Here is a 20,697-nt window from a genome sequence, read left to right as displayed (position 1 = left end):
CGGACACAGTACCCGGGAGGGGGAGGAAAAAGGGCTGGTATCCAAACGAGGGAAAACCCTCTGTCACCCACCAGCCCTATTTTCCTCAGTTCTTCCAGTCCCCAGCCTCCATTAAATGTCACAGGAGGCCTCCAGGTCCTCTGCAGCCACCAGGATATTCCGAGGGGGGGTCTCTCTTCTCTCTATTCTTTTCTCCAATCCCAAGACCCGTTTATTCTCCTCTCAGTTTCTGAGTGGGTTAGGTGGAAATTCAACGGGCTGCCACCACTCGCTGCCCCAAAGCCATTCTTCCTCCTTCATCTTCTCTGCCAATGCCTCTGGGCTTATCCAGGGGCGAGGGAGGTCTTAAAAAACCCTCGCCCTGAGCTCCACTGACTGAGCCCGCCGCCGCGATGATAAGCCACCATATCTCCGCTCTCTGCGCTGCTCTGCTCTCTTTTCTCACCCTTCTCCACTCCAGCAGCGCTTCCATTCTCAATTCTCCTCTCTCGGTTCTCGCTCGATAAGCCACCATGCCTCAGCTTTCGGCTCCGCTCTCCGCTCCCCTCCAGCAGGGCCTCCGCTCTCGGCTCTCAGCTCTCGGCTCTCTCAGCAGCGTCAGCAGCATCAGAGCGGCACAATTTTCACTCTCCCTTGCCGCTTCCGACTCCAGGAACATCCAGGGGCGAGGAAGATCTCAAAACCCTCGCCCCGGACCCATCTGACTGAACCAGGGGTTGCTGATGGTCGAGCCCCTGTAGTACCCCCTAAGGCCCCAAAAAAGTCCTCCATCTCACCGCAGCGCTTCACCACGCAACCGCCATCTTGCACATTAGTAGATCTACCAGCAACTTCAGAAAGTCATCCCACTATCCCTCGGTTAATTCAGGCTAGCACTTCATTGGCTTATTTGGCACTTTATGCACACTGCTTGTTCATACTTGAGTCGTAGTCCACTACGACATTTGCTCGTTCTCAACAGTTAGAGCCAGCAGTGTTGGCCAAAAGAGCCAATGCAGTCCTAGGTTTTATCAACAGAGTGTTAACATCAAGACAACGAGAAGTGATAGTATCACTTTACATAGTGGTGGGATTCAACTTTTTTTACTACTGGATCTGTGGGCGTGGCTTGGTGGGCATGGCATGGGAAGGATACTGTAAAATCTCCATTCTCTCCCCACTCCAGGGGAAGGTTACTGCAAAATCCCCAGGCAGAGGATAGATGGGGGTGGGGCCAGTCAGATGTGGTATTTACCAGTTCTCCGAACTACTCAAAATTTCCACTACCAGTTCGACAGAACTGGTCAGAACCTGCTGAATACCACCTCTGACTTTACACCATGCTGGTGAGACATACTATGATATGTCATAGTATACTAGATATACTATGTCTAGTTCTGGTCACAAGATACAAAAAAAGATGTTGACACCCTGGAAAGTGTGCTGAGAAGAGAAACAAACGTAATAAAAGGTATGGAAGCTAAATTGCATGACGAATGGTTGAGGGACCTAGCCTTCAGAAGAGAAGGATCAAGGGAAGGGGTGAGAGAGCATGTTAGCTGTCTTTCAGTATTTGAGAAGCTGTCATGAAGAAGAGTGGCTTGATTTATTCTCTAGGGCACCAGGACAAGAAGTATTGGGTAGAAGCTTGTCAAAGAGAGATAAAACCTAGAAGTAAGGAGAAATTTTCTGACAGTAAGAGCAATGAATCAATGGAATAGCTTGCATCCTGGAATTGTGGTGGTCTGTCACTTGATGTTTTCAAATGTAGACTGGAGAATCATTTTATTGGGATGGTATAAAACTCCTGCCTTGATCAGTGGGTTGGATTAGAAGACCTCCAAGGTCCCTCCCAGCCTTCTGATCCTATGAATTCTTTGACCTCATCAATTAATTTCTGGTAACTTCACCAACCACTCAACATTTGTTCTGCATCATACGGAAATATTAGAAGGAATTTCTGCTGTGAAAATCACTCTCTACAGAGAGATTTCAAAGCGTTTCAGCAAAGTCAGTCACAGCTGTGGGGGTTGTCCAAGAGAAGCCATCTGTTCCATGAGAGGAGGTGAGAGAAAAGAAGAAAAACTACACCTTGTATTGACAAGGCATTTTATCTGTCCAAAAAGAGTGACAAAAAAAAGCCAGACTTCTTGTTGTTTTTTTGATTATCAGTTTTCTTCACTACAGGCAAAAGTGTTATTTTCACAACTTGCTGAAGGAGAGAAATAACTATCTCAACAAACCCCCATCTTGCCAGGATTCCTGACAATTAATTAGTTACCTAACTGGCTTGACAATCATATTCAAAAAGTTCTCATCAGTGGCTGCTCGTCAAACTGAACAGACGTATCAAATAGATCAGTGTTGGTGAACCTTTTCGGCATGGAGTGCCGAAACGGGAGCGTGCATGTGCATGCGGAGGAGCATCAAAAACCGGAAGAGCAGCTCTCTGATGTGCATGCACGGGAGTGCCGGAAACCGGAAGAGCAATTTCCCAGCGCGCGTGTGCGTGCCAGGAAGCTGAGCTTCCGGTTTCCAGCATGTGATGTGTGCCGATCACCTGGTCTTCCATTTTCTGGTGTGCAGGGGAATGCAAAGACCGGTGTGTGCATGCATGGGCAAAGACCAGCGTGCGCATGTGCGCCAGGGAGCTGCTCTTCCGGTTTCCAGTGCTCCCATTCACACGAAGACCAGCTGGCTGGCACCGGAACCTGGAAGAGCAATAGCCAATGGCTGGCGTGCCCAGAGAGATGGCTCTGAGTGCCACTTCCGGCACGCGTGCCATCACGGAAATAGAGGGTCAGAAGGATTAGTCATTCAGTATTTTCATTAATAACTTGGATGAAGAAGTGGAGAGATCGGGAAATGAGCTGAAAAGTAGCAGACTATCAGGGAAAAAATTGCCATGTCATTCAGTTTAGGAATCAAAAATCGAATGCACATAGGTGATCTTCATTCCTCAGAAGAAATGCAGTTGGAAGCTGCATCAACTGAAGTAACATTTCCAAAACACCTGAAGCCCCTCCTCTTCATATCACAGCTGGTCCTGAATTGGAGAAGCGATTTCCCCATGGGATCCCCTGGCAAGATCTCTTTCAGTCCATTGCAAATCACTGTAAGCAAAAGGCTGTTGCCAAAATCTTCTACCCGCTCAGGGGCTCTTGGGGTAATGTCCTTGTTTTCTGGGCATATCCACTGAGAAAAATGTAAGGCTTTAGTAAAAAAAGGACTTGAGTATTGTGTATGATGGGAGAACAACAGTCATAGATAAACAAATAGTATCTGATGGCAATAACTTTTAAGTAACACTAGGGTAATAAAATAGTCCCCAAAAATCTGAAGGGCATTGCTTTAGGAGAGTGTTTCTCATCAATATGGCAATTTTTCTTTGTTTTGATATTTTATTCATTATTTATGTGCCTAATTCAGTGCACATAAATTATCTCTTTCTCTTTTTTTAATTAACTTTAGTGGAATGATTAACATTCCTCATGCCATATCAGCGTTTCTGTTAATTGCTTTGAAATATATGTTTTTAAGATTATATCTATTACTTAAGGAGACAAAAATGTATTGGGTAGATTTTATGTTCTATTTTCCACTCTTTTCTAAGTGCTTTAAAAGTCCTTGTAGTCCAAGTTATTGTATTGCATCTAATTTTAAAATGCCTAAAGAAATCAGTTTTGTCCTCAATAGGGGGAAAAAAGTGTTAGGGTATTAAAAGAAAATTAGGAGAGGAATAAATTATTGAGCTATAGTATTTTAATGGGATTTCATGTTTTTTAATAGCTTTACCAAATGGGGTGATCTCTAGATCTATGAATTTCAACTTGTGTAAATCTCATCTACCTTAGGAAGTCCATGCTGCATGTAGATTGGAAAAAATAGATTTTTGTCCCTATAATATTTTTCCCCACTCTGTTTGAGTGAGTTTTAAAAGATTTTCTCATTTGAGGTGCCATTCAAATATGTGGAGTTCATCTCCTGTCATTCTTCAGTCAATAAGGCTATTGCTGAGAATTTTGGGAGCCCATCTGGTGGAAGCCAAATTGGGAAGGTGCATTAGAGAAATGAATCCCACTGCTAACTCAAACTTTCACAAGAAACCTCCACCTTTGCTTGTTCTGTCAAGGTGTTGTCTGTATTTTTCTATGAAGATGACATTCTAGGTATTTCTTCACACATACACACACAGAGAGAGAGAGAGAGGGGGGGGGGAGGGAAGGAGGGAGAGAGAGAGGAGAGAGAGGAGAGGGAGGGAGGGAGAGCGAGAGAGAGAATGTTCTCCATTGCTGGATTAATGGAAGAAAGCACTTTTCTAATATAAATTATAATTAATCTATGGAAACTAAAATGAAGCCAATTTTCTAAGCATATTTGCTTAAAAATTAATTCCAAAAGAATGGAGATATTTCTGTAAAAAAATGATCACAAGAAATGTTCATATGTTTTCTTCAGTCCAGATTCTGGACTGTGTAGTTCAGAACATCCCCATTTCTGTGCCCCCCCTTTTTTTTTCTTCATGATCTCTCACAAATAGGCTTATGTTACCATCATAATCGCCTGATTTTAATTTATGTTATCTCTCTTTCTGCATCTAGGCCCTGGGGGGCACCCTGGCTTGACTAAATGCTGTACTTTCTTGACTTTAAAATAGAACTGGAAACAGAAAACCTCCTATAATCTTTTGGAATCATAAACCTCCCCCACTTTCTATGAGCTGGAGGGAAGACAGGCTCTTGGCTGATAACAAAGCTTCCCACACCCACTATAATTAATAAGATGAAGCACACAAAGCAGCTGCCTTCAGTGGATTTCAATAACTGCCCTGTCTTGTTTCAGAACCCGAGAAATCAGCAGATACCAAAAATATTAATCTGCAACACATCTCCCTCCAGATGTGTTAGGAATATAGCCCCCAAAATTCTCAGCCAATGTGGCCAGAGATGACCACAATTTAGATGATTCCAAAGTGAAAATGTCTGTTCTTCAAGGACATGAACTAATGCTTGATGCAAGGTTTCTATTCTTGCAGTAGCTGCCTTACAATGGTGGTTAGGGATGATCACTTCTGGTACCAGGTGTCTAGTAAATGCCAAGTTGGGGAAAGTTGGGTCAGAGTATTAGTTAATAACATAGAAATCCTGATTCCCACTCCTAGGACAGGGGTGTCAAACTGGCGGCCCATGGGCCAGATGCGTCAGATGCAGACTATGCCACCCCAGCTCTGCAAAGCGTGATGGCAACATGACGTGGCGAGTTTGACACCCATGCCCTAGGATTTTAAATGTACTCTTAGCTTGAGCAAATCTTTCTCTGGCACTCCTAGAACACTTTGACCATTATGGAAATAAAATTGGAGTGGAACCATGTATTAGTGCTTATAAAGTGCTAGGGTTATGTACAAATAAATGTTTTACTTTGACAGTGGTTCAAGAAAAGTGACTCTTGGTTTTTCCCAGCAAGAACCTCCTGTGTTCAGCTACTGTTTTGGAAGTAGATAGACTGAACGATGCTGATGAGTCCCACCCTGGTTTTTCACTGAGGCAGAGTAGAGTGATAGACCAATATTTTGCAGTGCCAGGGGTGTGTGCAATACCTTTGTGAGGCAAGGGATTTCACTGAGGCAGAGCCCTGTGATTCCTCTCTCTCTCTCTCTCTCTCTCTCTCTCTCTCTCTCTCTCTCTCTCTCTCTCACACACACACACACACACACACACACACTGTTTTGTGAGCTGAATCCTATGCCTGAGTGTTTTATTACTGTTGCTTCTCAAACCAAGAAGCATGAAAAAGCTGATCTTGTACATGTTTAAGAGTCCTTTGAGATATGACTTGAGGAGCAAAATTTACTGCCACGCTTGCCTGTTCCTGTCTAAAGTTTACCTGATTGTAGATGCACCATGAGGGGGATCTTAGTTTGCTTTCATTATTCAAGTGGAAGTAAATATTCCACAGTCAAAAAATATTTTATTGCTGCAATTGTTGGGGATACTTAGAAGTTTGTAACAAAAGAATAAAATAGTTGCCATACTGTGTTTGACTAAATCATTTACATGAAATGAAATGAAAATCTTTTTTTTAAGAAAAATCTGGATTTGAACCTCCCTAAGATGCATGTTTTTTCTAATATATCTAACCTCTAGTCTGTCTAATTTCAGTTTCTGCCCAAGCCAGCAAGTACCCGTGAGTCACCATGGCAACCAAGCAGCCTCCCCCTCTGATGAAGAAGCACAGCCAGACAGACCTTGTAAGCCGTCTGAAGACAAGGAAGATCTTAGGTGTTGGCGGGGAGGATGATGATGGCGAGGTTCATAGGTCAAAGGTAATGGGCTGCCAAGAGTATCTATAATTGTGGTCCCTTAGAATCAACCATTGTTCTTGCTGAAAAAAATTATATGCTTTGAACACATACTTCAAAAACTGCAGGAAATGAGGTTAGGCAGGGATGAAGAACATGTTATCCTCCAGAAATTCTTAAAATTCCAAAACCCATGAATCCTAAGTGCATAGCCCTTTGTGAAAGATGCAGAGAGTTGCAGTCCAGCAACTTTTGGAGGATTGCAGCTTGACCATTTCTTGACTAACATTTTTTAGAATACCTTCTAGCTCTAAAGTCATATTCCTGGTAGAACAAGGGACACTCAGCTGGATAGAAGATGTTGGTAGTTACCTCCCTAACATGAATATGCTGTGTTCATAAAAACATCCAAAATCTGAATTGCCTTTCAATAGAGGATAAATCTGCTTAACACACTATTAATGTTAATCAGATAGATTGAGTGTATCTGAGAGGGGAAGTGTGTCTGGGGACTAATTATGTTACTTTAAGGTTCTTATTTCCTCTAAGATTCTAAAAAAAGATGAGAGAATTGATGAAATGTAAACCAATGACCCCTGGGTATTGTTAGACTCCAATTTCTGTCAATTTCAGCCAGAGTAAGAATGCTGTGATCTGTATGCAAGCAATACAGATGTTTCCCAATCCTCATGTCAAACGCTGTGTATATGTAGAATGATTCAAACCTAATAAGAGCCTGCCTTGTTCCTTGACATGTTAACTTCTGAAAGATTGTGACACTTGGTGAAGGAAAGAAAGATTCTGTCTTCATCAAGCACTTGTTTCTTTGTTTCTTGAGTCATCTTGTTTGGTCATAACTAAAAAAATAATAATCCTTTTTTTTTGATTCCAGAATTGAGGATTGGGAAACTATTAACCTAATTAATCAAATATTTTATTTGATCAGAAAGGAAGTGTGATTGCAGGGCACATACATGAAGAAGGAAGGGGGTTGGGAACAATCTGTGCAAGTTGCACAAATGTGTCTTGGAGTAGGACCAACTTACTAATAGTGATCAGGCTTGTAGGACAAACTTCTCAGAATGTTTAGCAGAAATTAGAATTGAGAGGGCTGTATACATGAGTTCTTGGAAACCATGATTTCTCCTATATTCAAAGCAGCATTTAAACAAACAAGATTTAAAAAATTAACCTTTTTGTTGATACTTGGAAAGAAGGGGGTTGAATGGTGGGATGGAAAAGGAGAACCAATTAATGGCAGGGGGGAAATGCTAGATTTAAGCCTGGGTGGAAGGAATGAAACTGCACTTGAGAGGCAAAGCAGATGAGACGGGAGAAAGTGGAAATTCATAGTTTGTATTTATTGCTTTGGTTTCCCCTTAATTTTATAACTTATATTGAAGCCAATGTTTTTCTAATCAATTGCATAACCTCCCCTTTCTACTAACACATACACAGAACTGTTGTGTATGTGAATTAATTGCAAAAGCTTGAGGATAGATTCACAGCAGTGGGTGGGATTTATGAGGCCTATGTGGTTGGGTGGTGGGGGTGGATGGTTGAAGCTGCTGTTCTCACCTCATTAGAGACATGTCTTTGTAGGTGTAAAAAAACCTATGGTTCTCTAATCTGAAAGAATAGAGAGCTTTGATTTCTAGGTAACTCACAAAAATTCTTTTTTCAGTGTAGCTATCATATCTCTCCTCTCCACTATTTATGCCTTTTTCTCACAGTGTTCTTTTGCTTTTGATCAATGATGTATTACAGGAGCATCAATTGCCTTAAAGGGAATGGCCAAGAAATGTACAGCTAATCTGTTGCTGTTTTCCAGAATGTTTCATCAACTTCCAGACTAGTCTAAAATTCAATGCCCGGCAATTGCCCATCCAAGTGTTAAGCATATTGCACCTTGTATAGTTTGGATTTTCTTAATTCAAAGGCAATCTATTATTATTATTATTATTGGTTAATCTTTAGTGAGATTCACAGCCTTTGAGGCTGGTTAATAGCTCAGCAGCTCGAGTCCTAACCAAGGACCTAGGAACTGTTAAGGTATCGTCGGAGGATGTAAGCTGTTCCGAGTAAGGTTGTTTTTTGTAAAGTCAAAATGTTCAAGTCCGGCAAATTTAGAATTTCTAAATAGCGGGGTAGCCCTTTGGGTATTGCTCCAAGGGCTCCAATTACAATCGGGACAACACACGATTTCTATTATTATTATTATTATTATTATTATTATTATTATTATTATTATTATTAGTCATATTTCTATGCTGCCCACTCTCCGAAGACTCTGGGCGGCTTACACCAAAGACAGTATACTAAATAGCATATTGCCCCCTAACAATCTGGGTCCTCATTCTAGGTTACAACCCAACTGCCATGGACAGTTATCACATGGTAGAATTTGAATAAGTATCTACTACATATCAGTTAGTGCAAATTTTGATGAAACTTTTAGTTTTTTTAAAAAAAAATATTTATCTTAAATTGACAAATTTGTGACTTTTGAAGTTTGCTACAGAGCTTAACCCATGAGGTATAAACTTGCCCTAGCCAACTCTTTTTTCTGCCACATCTTCATGTTGTTGCCTTCAACTCATTCACAACTCACACCTGAATGTCCTCCTTAATATTCCACAATTAAAGTAGTTTTTCCTCCTAACCAGGTAGTCAGCCAGGACAACCTCATTGACCATTTGGTCAGGTATCTCTATAAAGTGTAAACTCAACCTAGCACCTATTGGCCATTTTAGGTCGATGTACTAGTTTTGGGGTATTGCCCTCTTGTCCAGATGTTTCCAACTGGTGTCTCACACGTACTTATCAACGAGCTTGGAATCAGAAGTAGAAGCTGACCATGGACCATGTAGAAAAGGTGAAAAGGCTTCAGAATGCACTACCATTTATTGGTACCTTTTCTGTGGCAGGATAGAAATGTCAGTGGGAGTGGCACATTTTATGCAGATAATATGCCGCCAGCATTAAGACTGGTGGATAGCACTTCAACTGAGATATGCATGCCCTCTGAATGCTCCTCTTTGAATGGACAAAACAGAAGAAAGAAAACGTTTATACACTTCTCTGTCCACCCCTCCACCACTTCCCTTTCCTCTTTATTATATGCCTACTTCTAACTGTAATCCTTGGAAGCGGCTTCTTATTCAAAAACAAAAATTAAAAACAAAAATGAAATGCTTTTCCCTGACTGAAAGGTCCTTGGACAAAAAGTGAAAAGGAAGCAGAAGAAAAATTCAAGGAAACATTAATGGCTGAGAATCTGCTGTTGCCGATTCAATGTTGCATGAATGCATTTTAATAAGGCCCAAGAGGGTGAGTTTGACACCCCATGCTGCAAAGTTGCAAAGTGTGACTTCGATGGCCAAATTCAAAAGCCAAGTTGTCAGAGGAAAGGATAATGTTTTGCTTCTTTATTCTGGCAAATCGAAGCCTAGAATGTGCCAGGAATATGCAACAGATCGAGTCTTTTCTGGCTGGGGCAATGCCGTGTGATTATTTTAGGCATCCATACTGACTTTGCGTCTGGGATTTTCCAGGGCTGTTTTAATCCAGCTTCCTTTGCTAATGCGTGTCATTCCCTTTTTCTCCTCTAGATTTTTATCACCCTTTCCAGAAGAGCAGTTTATTATCCTTGTGTTTTTATTTATTTATTTATATATATCAACTTTTAGAAACTGCCTATCTCTCTCTCTCACACACACAGAGTGAATAAGTGGTGTTGTTAAAGTAGGGAGAAGGTGCTTGGCTCCATGTGATTACAATGTCCATTTCTCTGTGTGAACTCTGCTTCTGACAAATGGTTGTACTTTTAATTAATGGATTGACCTTTTGTCGTTGAACCCCAGCAGTTGCTTAGCAACTTAGAATGATCTTTATCCGATGACTTTCTGAACAGGTGCCTTTCATGTATGTAGCCTTTTCTGTTCTGAAAGTGGAATTACAGTAATCCTTTTTTGAAAAATGGAATTACCTTAAAATGCTGGTAATTTTAAAAGGTCATTGGAAAGTGTCCATAATATAGTTATATAGAAGGGAAAACAATTTCTGTAAAGAAATAATTTAATGCTCCATTTTATTTTATGGATATATATTTTTTTTTGGCCAGATTCTCCTCATAGTAGATAGTTTCAAATTTCTTTCTTTCTCTTTCTCTCTCTCTAACCAAAAGTATGACAAACTTTCAGACAAACATTAGACTTGCAGTAAGAGTTCCCAGGACTTGGAACAGTAAGAGGACCTATGGGCAAGAATAACTCATGTCCTGAAAATATCCATGGTTACACAACACTCTAATTGGCATGTGAGGCTTAAAAACCTCACATAAGAAAAACAATTTTATTTTTTACATCGTAATGTACTGGCTATTGATTGTAGAATCCCAAAGCTTGGGAGCTTCATCTCTATGGCTTGGTGATTTCATTTGCAATTCCACTCCACCCCAAAGAATATCACTTTCTTGAAGAGGAAATTGATCTCTTTTTAAGATGAGGGGTGTTGTTTTTTTGTATTGGGGAAATCTATCTATGTTTACGGAGATTCTCAGTCATCAAGTCATGATTGTTCCAAAGGTGTTTTTTCAAGAGGCAACTGGATTTTCTCATTTTTCTCTGAAGAGGTTTCACTTGTCATCCAGAGTTGAAGAAGCTTTTTGGATGAGAAGCGAAACGTCTTCAAAGAAAAACCAGAAAGTCCAGTTGCCTCTTGAAAAAACACCTTTGGGACTATCTATGTTTAATTATACTTCTCTAAAGCCACCCTATAGCCCAATAAAGTAGCAGGGCTTTGGCCTACCCAGAGCGCTCACAGAAGGCTATCTCTATTTTTTTTTTCTCTTGCCAACTTTTCAGTTGCTTTTGTATCATTTGTTAAAAGCAGGAAATAATGATGCAATGCATATGCAAACTGTGCTTTCCTAGCTGATAGTGCTAAGCTGGAGATGGCAGGAAGCAACTGAAGGCTGTTTAAATTGCCTTTGTTCTTGCTTCCGTGGGCCTCTCTCTTTCCTGTGATTTGTAGTTTCTTGACTACTCAGAGATACTTTTGCTGGAGTACTCATTGTTCAGTAATTAGGATATTTCCCTTTCTCTGCCATGAGATGGGGGACAAATAAATTTGATCGATAAATAAAAATTAAAAAAAACAAATCTCTGCAACAGGGTGCAGAATTTTGCCTTTTAAACTCACTGGTTTTTATTTTAAAACTATTGTTGGAAGAAATATCCTTCTGGGTTCTGCTCCAAGTGGGGGAAAAGACACTGGAAACATGGAGACTGTTTGGAAACATGGTTTAATGGTGGACAGGATCACATGGCTTGAGTTCCTGAACAGAAAAGGGGCAGATACAGTAAATCCTCGGGTTTTTATGCTCTCTCTGGCTTTACATTTCCTGGGCCCCCGAAAGAGTATCCTGATTGGTTTTCAGACTCCCAGGGGGTGGGGATCTTAGCTAGCCTTGCTAGTTGATGGTCACATGTGCTTCCCAGGTCGTGTGGTGAATTTTGGTTGCTAGATGGGGCCCATTGTGTTAGTTTCTGTTGCTATTGTGTTGCAAATGTCCTTTGACAAAGGATTGGGTTTCTGCCTCTGGCCCATTGACAAAGGGTGGGGGGCAGGAAGGTGGGAGCTGCTTTGTCTGTAAAATATGCTTCTCCATTTATCATCCAGGGAAATATAATATTATGCCTTTTTTCATATTTCCTAAAATATTTCACTCTTCCAGGAAAGGGGTGGGTGCTAACTTCCTACACTATAAAATCCATTATTTTGCCTGTTGTGAATATTGAGCACAACCCATTGGGAAAGTATTACATATTTTCTGGTTCTCTCTCCTGGAGTGAGAAGAATCATTCTAGTAAATACTAAACCATTTTGGGAATAGTTGCATTAGATGTAACCTATAATGAGTGTTGGTAATTTGTAGTTACATTCAGATAACTTTCTATGGATTCCACAGTTTTTGTCGCCGATCTTTCTTTGCCTTTTATATTTAGGTCTTTTTAAATTAAAGCCTATGTAATTGTCTTTTTTTAAAAAAGAAAACCAACAATTTTAACCATCCTTTTTCTTTTGAAGAAAGGATGAGCTGAAAGCTTTTATGACTTCACCAATTTTCTTGAGTCACCTGGGACTGTTTGTTTTTCAGGCAGTCAACTTTGAGATACTGAGTTTCTTTTCTCCCATTTCCCATCCTCCCACTTTCTTGGTCAAACTTGCACAACCAGATCACGCTGTTCCCCCAAGATGCTTGCAAAGGGATCATAAGCAAGTGATAGATTACATTTTCTTTGTGCAAAAAAATCTGGAGTCTATTTCAGACATCTTTAGCAAGCCACTCAAGATGTTTGAGTCCCTGGAGAATTGCTATCAGAGACACAGGAGAGGAGAGATAATACTACACTGGAGCTTGCCTGATTTCTTGATATAGCAATTTCTTATATAAGATGTCCTTTCCCATAGAGAGCCAGCTTTAAATTGCTGAGAAGTATCTCAGTACACCACCTTACCCAGTAGCCAAACCATCAGTTCAACTTCCTGCCTTTTCTGGAATCGGGAAGGCTGATGCTGCTAATTCCATACAAAGAGTGGCTGTTGATTTGGGTGTAGGCAACTTATTTGCCATCTGTTTAGACCAATCCTTCTCCAAATTGGTATTCTCTAGATGTGTTGGAGTCATAATTAGTTGACAATATGAATAGTTTTGAATGTTGTAGACTACACATTATGAGAGTAGCAGCTGGTATACGATTTATTTGAACATTTATTTTCAACCACAGGTTTTAGCAAAATTCAAATAAAATTACAGCAATCCATGTCAATTCAATACATCCCCTCTAATATTAACGGCACTGTTTGTCAGGATGTGTCTTCTTATCTTCCTTACAGCCATTACAAAAAATGCAATTTGCTTTGTTACATGTATGTTTTAGTCAGAAAACAAAAAGTAGATTTTTTCTTCTTCTAAACTGGACTGATTCAGTTGGATTAACAAGGGCACAAGAAGTCTAGCTTTGTGCTCCTGAGAAAGTTTGCAACGTAATGAGTAATAGACCAAATCTTCCACCTGTAAGTTATTACAAAGGCATAAACAGTGTGCAGTTGGCAATAAAATAAAACTGGTATAAGGTGGTTTAGAGGATCAGTGAGCTATTTTAGTAGTCACAGTTTCACTCTCAGGAAATATCATTAATTATTCTGTGTGTGTGTGTGTGTGTGTGTGTGTACCAGAAATTTGCATGCATTTTTTTCCTCAGATTTTTTTTTTTTGGGGGGGGACAGGGTAGCTCTGAATCAGTTTATTCATTCTGTTCATTTGAATTCCAGATCAGTCAAGTCTTGGGCAATGAAATCAAGTTTGCAGTGAGGGAACCTTTGGGGCTCAGGTAAGTTCCATTCAGAACCTATGAGCCAGGAATACATAACAGGGATGCTAAGTATTTTACTCATTTTGGTTCATGCTTGCTTTTCCTGCAAATGTATACATGATCAACCTGCAGCCGAAAAAGCCCTATGTGGTGAAATTAGTGGCAAGTGCAACCTTGCCTCCAGAGCCGTGATGGCGAAACTATAGCATGTGTGCCACAGGTGGCACACATAGCCATATCAGTGGGCACGCAAGCTCAGCTTCGGCACACATGTGCGTGCCAGCCAGCTGATTTTCGGATCTTCTGGGCTCACCAGAAGTAGGGAAACAGGCTGTTTCCTGCCTCCGGAGGGCCTGGGAGGGTGGGGAAGGCCCGTTTTTCTTTCTCACCTGGCTCCAGGGCGTCTCTAGGACTGTGGGGAAGGCGAAAACGGCCTTCCCCACCTCACCTAGAGGTCCTCTGGAGACCGAAAATGGCCCATTTAACAACTTCCGGTGGGACTGGAAGGCCTGTTTTTTGCTATTCCCAGCCTCCAGGGCCTCTCTAGGAGTCTGGGGAGGGTGAAAACGGCCTCCCCCCACCCGGGAGGTCCTCCGGAGGCTGAAAATGCCCTGTTTGACAACTTCTGGTTCCGGCCAGGTGAGAAAGAAAAATGGGCCTATGGGCCATCGCATGCCAGGAGTGGGGAGGAGGGGGGGTCACGCACGCATGTGCGGGGCATATAGAATTATGAGTGTGGGTACACGTGCACACAACCCGTGCTCCCCCCCCTCCTGGCACGCGATGGCAAAAAGGTTAGCCATCACTGCTCTAGAGGCATGTCCTGGTTCTTTCCAATATAAAGAATATTGTCTGGGCAAATGTATGCAGAAACAGAGTAAGGAGAAGGCTTTATATTTAGAGGTCTTAATTACAGTTAGCCAATGTGGCTGTGGAATATTCTTGTGATTGGCTACTGTATGTTAATCAGAGTTCTCTCTTCAATTTACTGTCAAGGATGAGAGAAATCCATCAAGAGCTAAGCGGCTCTTGAAATTGGATTTAAAGTGCTGCCAGGGGATATTTTAAAGTTAGAAGATAACCTTGAGTTTGAATGGCTCTAAAAAGGAATAGAATTCAAAAGTACAGTGGTTTAAGGCATTGAACTTGGACATAAGTATTGCAGACTTATGTCTGTATTCACCTGGTGGCTTGGGGCGGGGGGGGGGGGCACCAGTCATTTTCTCAGTTCAAACTATCTCACAGGATTATCTAGGTGTTAAAATTTTCCTGCTCTGAGTTCTCATGAAAAAATAAAGGGGAGGGGTATAAATATGAACAAATATATTTTTTTTGCTCAGCTTGTGGACTTTGGCATAGAAAAATCTGCCATGTTGTTTCTGGGTAAACATGTTTGTGTTTACCTTGGTGCCCTAATTCAGAACATAAGAAGAGGATGATGGGTCTGTATCTAATATTCTTCCAAATCCTATAAGGTACTATCTCCCTGAATTCAAATAGTTGATATTTTGAGATAGCTGGAGATGGAAGCTACTGATGTTGATAGCCAATTATCAGCATTGTCAAAGAATATGACACTGGAAACAGTAAAAAGAATAAATAGTTTGTTCCCTAGAAAGAGAGGGATATTGAACAAGTGCTGAGCATGTCTTTCAGATATATTGATGTCAGTGGATTGTAATATTGCTTCTTGTCCCTTCCGTCATATGTCTTCTTAAAAGGAGAACGGAAATTAATCTATAAAGCTATCAGCTCTCAAAGCATATCAATTGTTTGACAATCTTGTACTTCATGTCTATAGAAGTGGGTAATCAGCAGTGGCCAGATGATTCTTTAAGAGGACAGTGAAAACATGCAGATCAAGGTGGTATCTCTGTTTCATGTGTGTGTCCTTGTGTTATGCTTACTTGTGCATGTATGCACTAGGAAGCATAGGGCAGGCTGAATGCACTCCTCCCTGTGCATATGACCAAGAGGGAAAAGGGGTTAGAATGGAGCAGTCGGCAGTCTTCTGAGCCACTGCCAATTGCTTTTCCCATAAGGATACATTGAGGATTTTTTTTTTCTGGATTGTTTAGCTTCACATCATTGACTGGATTCAGCCTGTTTTCAACTCTTTTCTTTTCTTCCATGTTTCTGTGGGGAGGGGGGCTCTCCTGTTTGAATAACTAGCCTGCTGACAGATTGGCAGATGTCCAAAGTCCTCTTACATACCCTAACTTATTTTCAACATTGGACAGAATAATTTTGGAAAATATGTATGATAACTTATTAATACTAAGATATATCTGCAGAAAGTGTGTGCCAGTCCCCAGTTTGGCAGGGTTGTGCGTGGGTATGGATGTGTGCCTTTTGTGTGCTTTATTCTTAATTTCTGACTGCTACACGGCCATGTTCCAGTGGATTTTCTGGTAACATTTCAGAAGTAGGTTACCATTGCCTTTCTCCTATGGCTGAGAGGGGATGACTGGTCCAAAGTCACAGAGTTGGCTTTTATGCCAAAGGCAGGACTAAAATCCATGATCTCTTGACTTCTGATCCAATATCTTTATCCACTCTACCAATTGAAAAGTTTAGATGATAGATATAAGCTGGTGATAATAAGGATAAAAATATCCCATAGTTTTTTTGACATTGATATTCACCATAGTTTTATTGATGGGAAGCAATTCAGTAAAGTCTTCCAAAATAAGGAAAAATGTGACTCATTCCACAATGGAGGGACCATTATACCTGCAGCCACTATACTACTTAGATAATTAGGATGATGCATCAGGCAGAGAATAAGGTTGATTTCCCCTCTCCCTAAGTTCATCAGGAGCAACTTACAAATAACAAACTTGAGAATGTTTTGGAGTGCTTTCAACCAAGTGTTTACAGTGGTGTGTAAAAATAAAAGCACATCTGGTTGTATGTTTCATTGGATCCCCAAGTGAAAAGAAATTGACACAGCCTCTTCCATGGTACAAAGCTAAACCTATCTTTCTATAGATTCAAGTGCCTTGATGTACTGTCATGTATAGATTCAGAATAAGAAGCAGTGAATATGGCAGAGGCAGAAGATTGGACACACACAAACATGCACATAGTTTTTTTATATTATTATTGTAAAGTTTTGAACAGGCTTCAAAAGATGATAGACTACAGTTAGCCAAGTGAAGACAGTAACAATATTCTGACTTGTCTAACCTTTTAGGCTCTGTGGCTGTTGTCTCTTTCTACTTCTAACAATCATGGACTCCTCTGAGATATGAAAAATAGTAAAGTAAAAAAAAAAAGCAGGTAGGCTATAGTAAAAAAAAAAAAACCCTCTATAAGTGCTTCCAGCTGGCAATTTCCATTGTGAGAGACATCGCTAAGAAATGAAAAATATTCTAAATGAATTTTTCGCTGCCAAAGGAAAATACAAAAGACAAAGTAAAAGAACTGTGCGAAAACCGATCAGAACTGCAAAGCAGAAGTCACAGATCACTGTAAACAATAGGTTGAAAAGTTTAGCTGATTCTTGTATAGATGTGTAATTGTATAGTTGCCCTTTGAAGTGTTTGGTCACAACCAAACATGATACATTTGGAGGACAAGGCTGAAATATTTGAAGAAAAAACAACTTCTTGCCAACCCTTAAACACTGTATTGAATCTATTGTGCTTTGGAAGTGTGGGACAATCAGCATTACAGGAGTTTCTTATACGGGTGGGGGGGGGGAATGGATTCAATTAGCGATCAATACATCCTAAAAACTAATGTCCTACTCTCAGTGGAGAAACTGAAGCTGATACTTCAGCAAGATGATGATCCAAAAAATTTCCTGAAGTGCTGTCTGCTCTTGGGAAAAACAGCTGCAGCCAGGCAGAAATGCTTTCCACCCCCACTTCACCAAGGCTCAGCACAGCTCATGCTTCTTCCCCAAAGTCAAGGACCACAAAGCTACAGTAAACAGCAAATCCTGGTGGGATTCCTGCCTGGAGCTTGGCTTGGGACCTCAGCCAAGAGCTCAAAAGCAACACTGCTGAAGGTCAAGTCTTAGAATTTGGCCTGGAGCTCAGGAGCAACCAGAAAAAGAGCAACCTCACCAAGGCATTCCATGTGGTGCAAGAAATTTGAGAGAGAGGCAAAAGTTATTTTCAGATTTGTGTTTGTTTTAAGTACTGAATATTTGAAAGTATATGTCTTTATATTTACATGGCATGAACTTACAAGGCTTAGGAAGATGATGTTAACCCAGAGCAACAGTCCATTGTTGGAAAAGGTGTGTGCCACAATAAAATTGTGTACAGTTATCTGCAAAAAATAACCTTTGTAATCTCCACAAAACAGAAAGATTGAGCAAGAAGAGTTCTTCAAGGAAGAGTGGAAAAATATCCCAAAGCAAGGATAGTAACACTTGTAACCAGAGGTGGGCATCACATAATGTAACAACCAGTTTGCCCAGAACCAAAAATGTGAGCGCGCGCATCAAACACACCAGGGGTGAAATCCAAAATTTTTCCCTACCGGTTCTGTGGTTGTGGCTTGGTGGGCATGGCAGGGGAAGGATACTGCAAAATCTCCATTCCCTCCCCTCCTGGGGGAAGGATATTGCAAAATCTCCATTCCTATTCTGGGGCCAGCCAGAAGTGGTATTTGCCGGTTCTCCGAACTACTCAAAAATTCTGCTACTGGTTCTCCAGCACCTGTTAGAACCTGCTGGATTTCACCCCTGGAACACACGGAGATTATATAGGACGGGACAGCACCAGGGCGGGTGGGTGGGCCCAACTGCTGGTTGGAACTACCAGTTCATCTGAAACAGTCCGAACTGGCAGCAACCCACCTCTGCTTGTAACTGACTAAAGAGGAAATGTTTAGAAGCTGTTACATTAAGTACTGGCTGAAAAGTTTTTCAAAGTCTAAATCTGCTATAATCACTGTTCTAAATCTATAAACAGCTACACATAAATAGAAAATATGCATTCAACTAGCCAAAAAGATGCCAAATTTAACTTTGTACCATGTAGATCAGCTTCTCTTCACTTAACGAATACAATTTAAGCAGGAGTGCCAAAATTTTTGCATGCACCTTTGAACAGTTGTTAAACAGGGCAGTCATGAAGGATTGCCTGTGGCATTAAAATCTCTAACACATTGTTTATTGTTGTTCATAGAACGATAGAACTTACAGTTCAACAGACCTGGAGGACTGCTGGGATTTATATAAATATAGCAGGGTTCTGCTAGTCAACGAAGACAAATTCCTTTCAGGAGGTGTTAATTTTTATGATAATAGCCTTATAGGCATTATTCTTGAAATGGCGTAACCAGCTGAAGACAGTTCATTAACAAACTTAAACATGGCACTCTAAATATTTTTTAAAATTTCCCTTACTAGCTGAAACATCCTATTTTCCAAAGAAAACCTCGTTAGCAATGTTTGGATGATATTAATGATAGGCAATTAGCATTTACATGTTCTTTCTGGCCTGCTTGGTGATTTCCCCTACCAAGTGTTTTGAAATTGCTTTTAGAAAGCCATATTTTGTTGTCTTCTATACCCTGTTTTATTTTGCATTCCCTTGTCAACAGGAATTGCTCAGATGATCCTTTTTGCAGAAGTAGAAGTAACTATTTTTCATTTATTGGTGACTGGAGGAGATGCCATATTTAAAGGATGTGATAATTAACCTTTTTTTCATTTGAACTTCCAGGGTTTGGCAGTTTGTCTCAGCCATCATATTCTCTGGGGTTGCCATCATGGTAAGTAAGGGAAACATTTTCATATCAAGGCCATCTGATCAAATTACTTAAACGTCTGTCCCTAGACATGTTTAGCATTCTGTTCTTGGCAATTTATGAAACTTCAATGAAATCTATTAAAATTCTGTCCTCAGATTCAGTCCCTTGGCCATTGTTCTTCAATCTTTCCTCATCATATTGGAGAGATAGCAAGTGGTCCTTGACTCATTAGTTTTCATTACTAATGTGAACTAATAAAATATTAAGTTCAAGTTGTATCAGATTTGCAGATGTCATAAACTTGAGTTGGATACTTAATACCCTAAAACAGAGGTTTCCAACCTTTCTGGCTTGGTGGACCTGGCAGGGAGGAGAGAGAATAGTTCCATGTGAGGGGCAGGCACAAGCACTTGCCACTCATACAAGTGAAACTGTGCATATGTGCGTGCACTTAGCTGCCACTTGTGCAGCCTAGTCCCAAACAGGCCGTGATCCAGTAATGGGCTGCAGCCCAGGGGTTGGGGACTCCTTCCTTAGAAGAAAAAAGAGCAAAAGAAATTTAAAACAATATTGATTGGATAGAAAAATCGTCTGTAGTAACAGAATGAAACTTACTACAGGCAAGTTCTTCAGTCAGGAATCAAACATTAAATGCATTGGTAAAGGAAGTGAAACACCAAGCTTGGTAATAAGATTTTGAGAAAGCTTTCTAGTAGTAATTGATCCATATTGAATAAGATCCAGTGGTGAGGTAGGACTGCCAAGAAGGCAAATAGAATTTAAGAGTGCATCAACAACCTTAATATAGTACACAAGTATGATTTCCAAATCAGAGGAAGTAATCATGCCACTCTATTCTGCTTTGGCCAAATCATACTTAAGCATTCTAGTTCTGGGTACCACTTTTAAGAAGGATTCAGAGAATTGTAACAGATTTATACAATGGCAATGGAAATGATAAAGAGATCAGAGATTAAATCTAGGAAGTGGCTGGTATGGTACGTTTAGGCTTTCATTTCTTCTAAAAGAAGACTCAGGAGGAAGCAGTAGTCAAGAGCACTTTTTAGATACAAGTAGTCCTTGATTTACAACCATTTATTTAGTGACTGTTCGAAGTTGCAAAAACACTGAAAACAGTGACTTACAACCAGTCCTATCACAAACCAGGTTCCTAATGATGATATGATCAAAATTTAGGCCCCTGGTAACCGACATCTATTTATAATGGTTGCAGCAACCCGGATTCATATGGTCACCATTTGTAACCTTCTCAGCTGGCTTGTCACATTGTGACAATGAAAAGAAGGACTAGGGGAGACACGATAG

The 20,697-nt window shown here is 40.6% G+C and overlaps 1 protein-coding gene across 1 annotated transcript in view; it reads left to right on the top strand.

The window, feature by feature from the left end:
* TP53I11 (tumor protein p53 inducible protein 11) overlaps window positions 1-20,697 on the top strand; it is an 86,761-nt gene that overhangs the window by 50,500 nt on the left and 15,564 nt on the right. The window contains exons 2-4 of the mRNA XM_070936133.1: window positions 6,141-6,304; window positions 13,619-13,677; window positions 19,344-19,392. Coding sequence (XP_070792234.1) covers window positions 6,176-6,304; window positions 13,619-13,677; window positions 19,344-19,392 — 237 coding nt within the window. The 5' untranslated portion in view covers window positions 6,141-6,175. The remainder of the gene's footprint in view (window positions 1-6,140; window positions 6,305-13,618; window positions 13,678-19,343; window positions 19,393-20,697) is intronic.

Source organism: Pituophis catenifer, unplaced genomic scaffold (genome assembly GCF_029215685.1).
Source record: "Pituophis catenifer annectens isolate HBS135680 unplaced genomic scaffold, rPitCat1.0.hap2 SCAF_1, whole genome shotgun sequence".
Lineage (NCBI taxonomy): Eukaryota > Metazoa > Chordata > Lepidosauria > Squamata > Colubridae > Pituophis > Pituophis catenifer.
The sequence above is the reverse complement of the archived record's forward strand: the minus strand, read 5'-3'. Positions and strand labels throughout refer to the sequence as shown.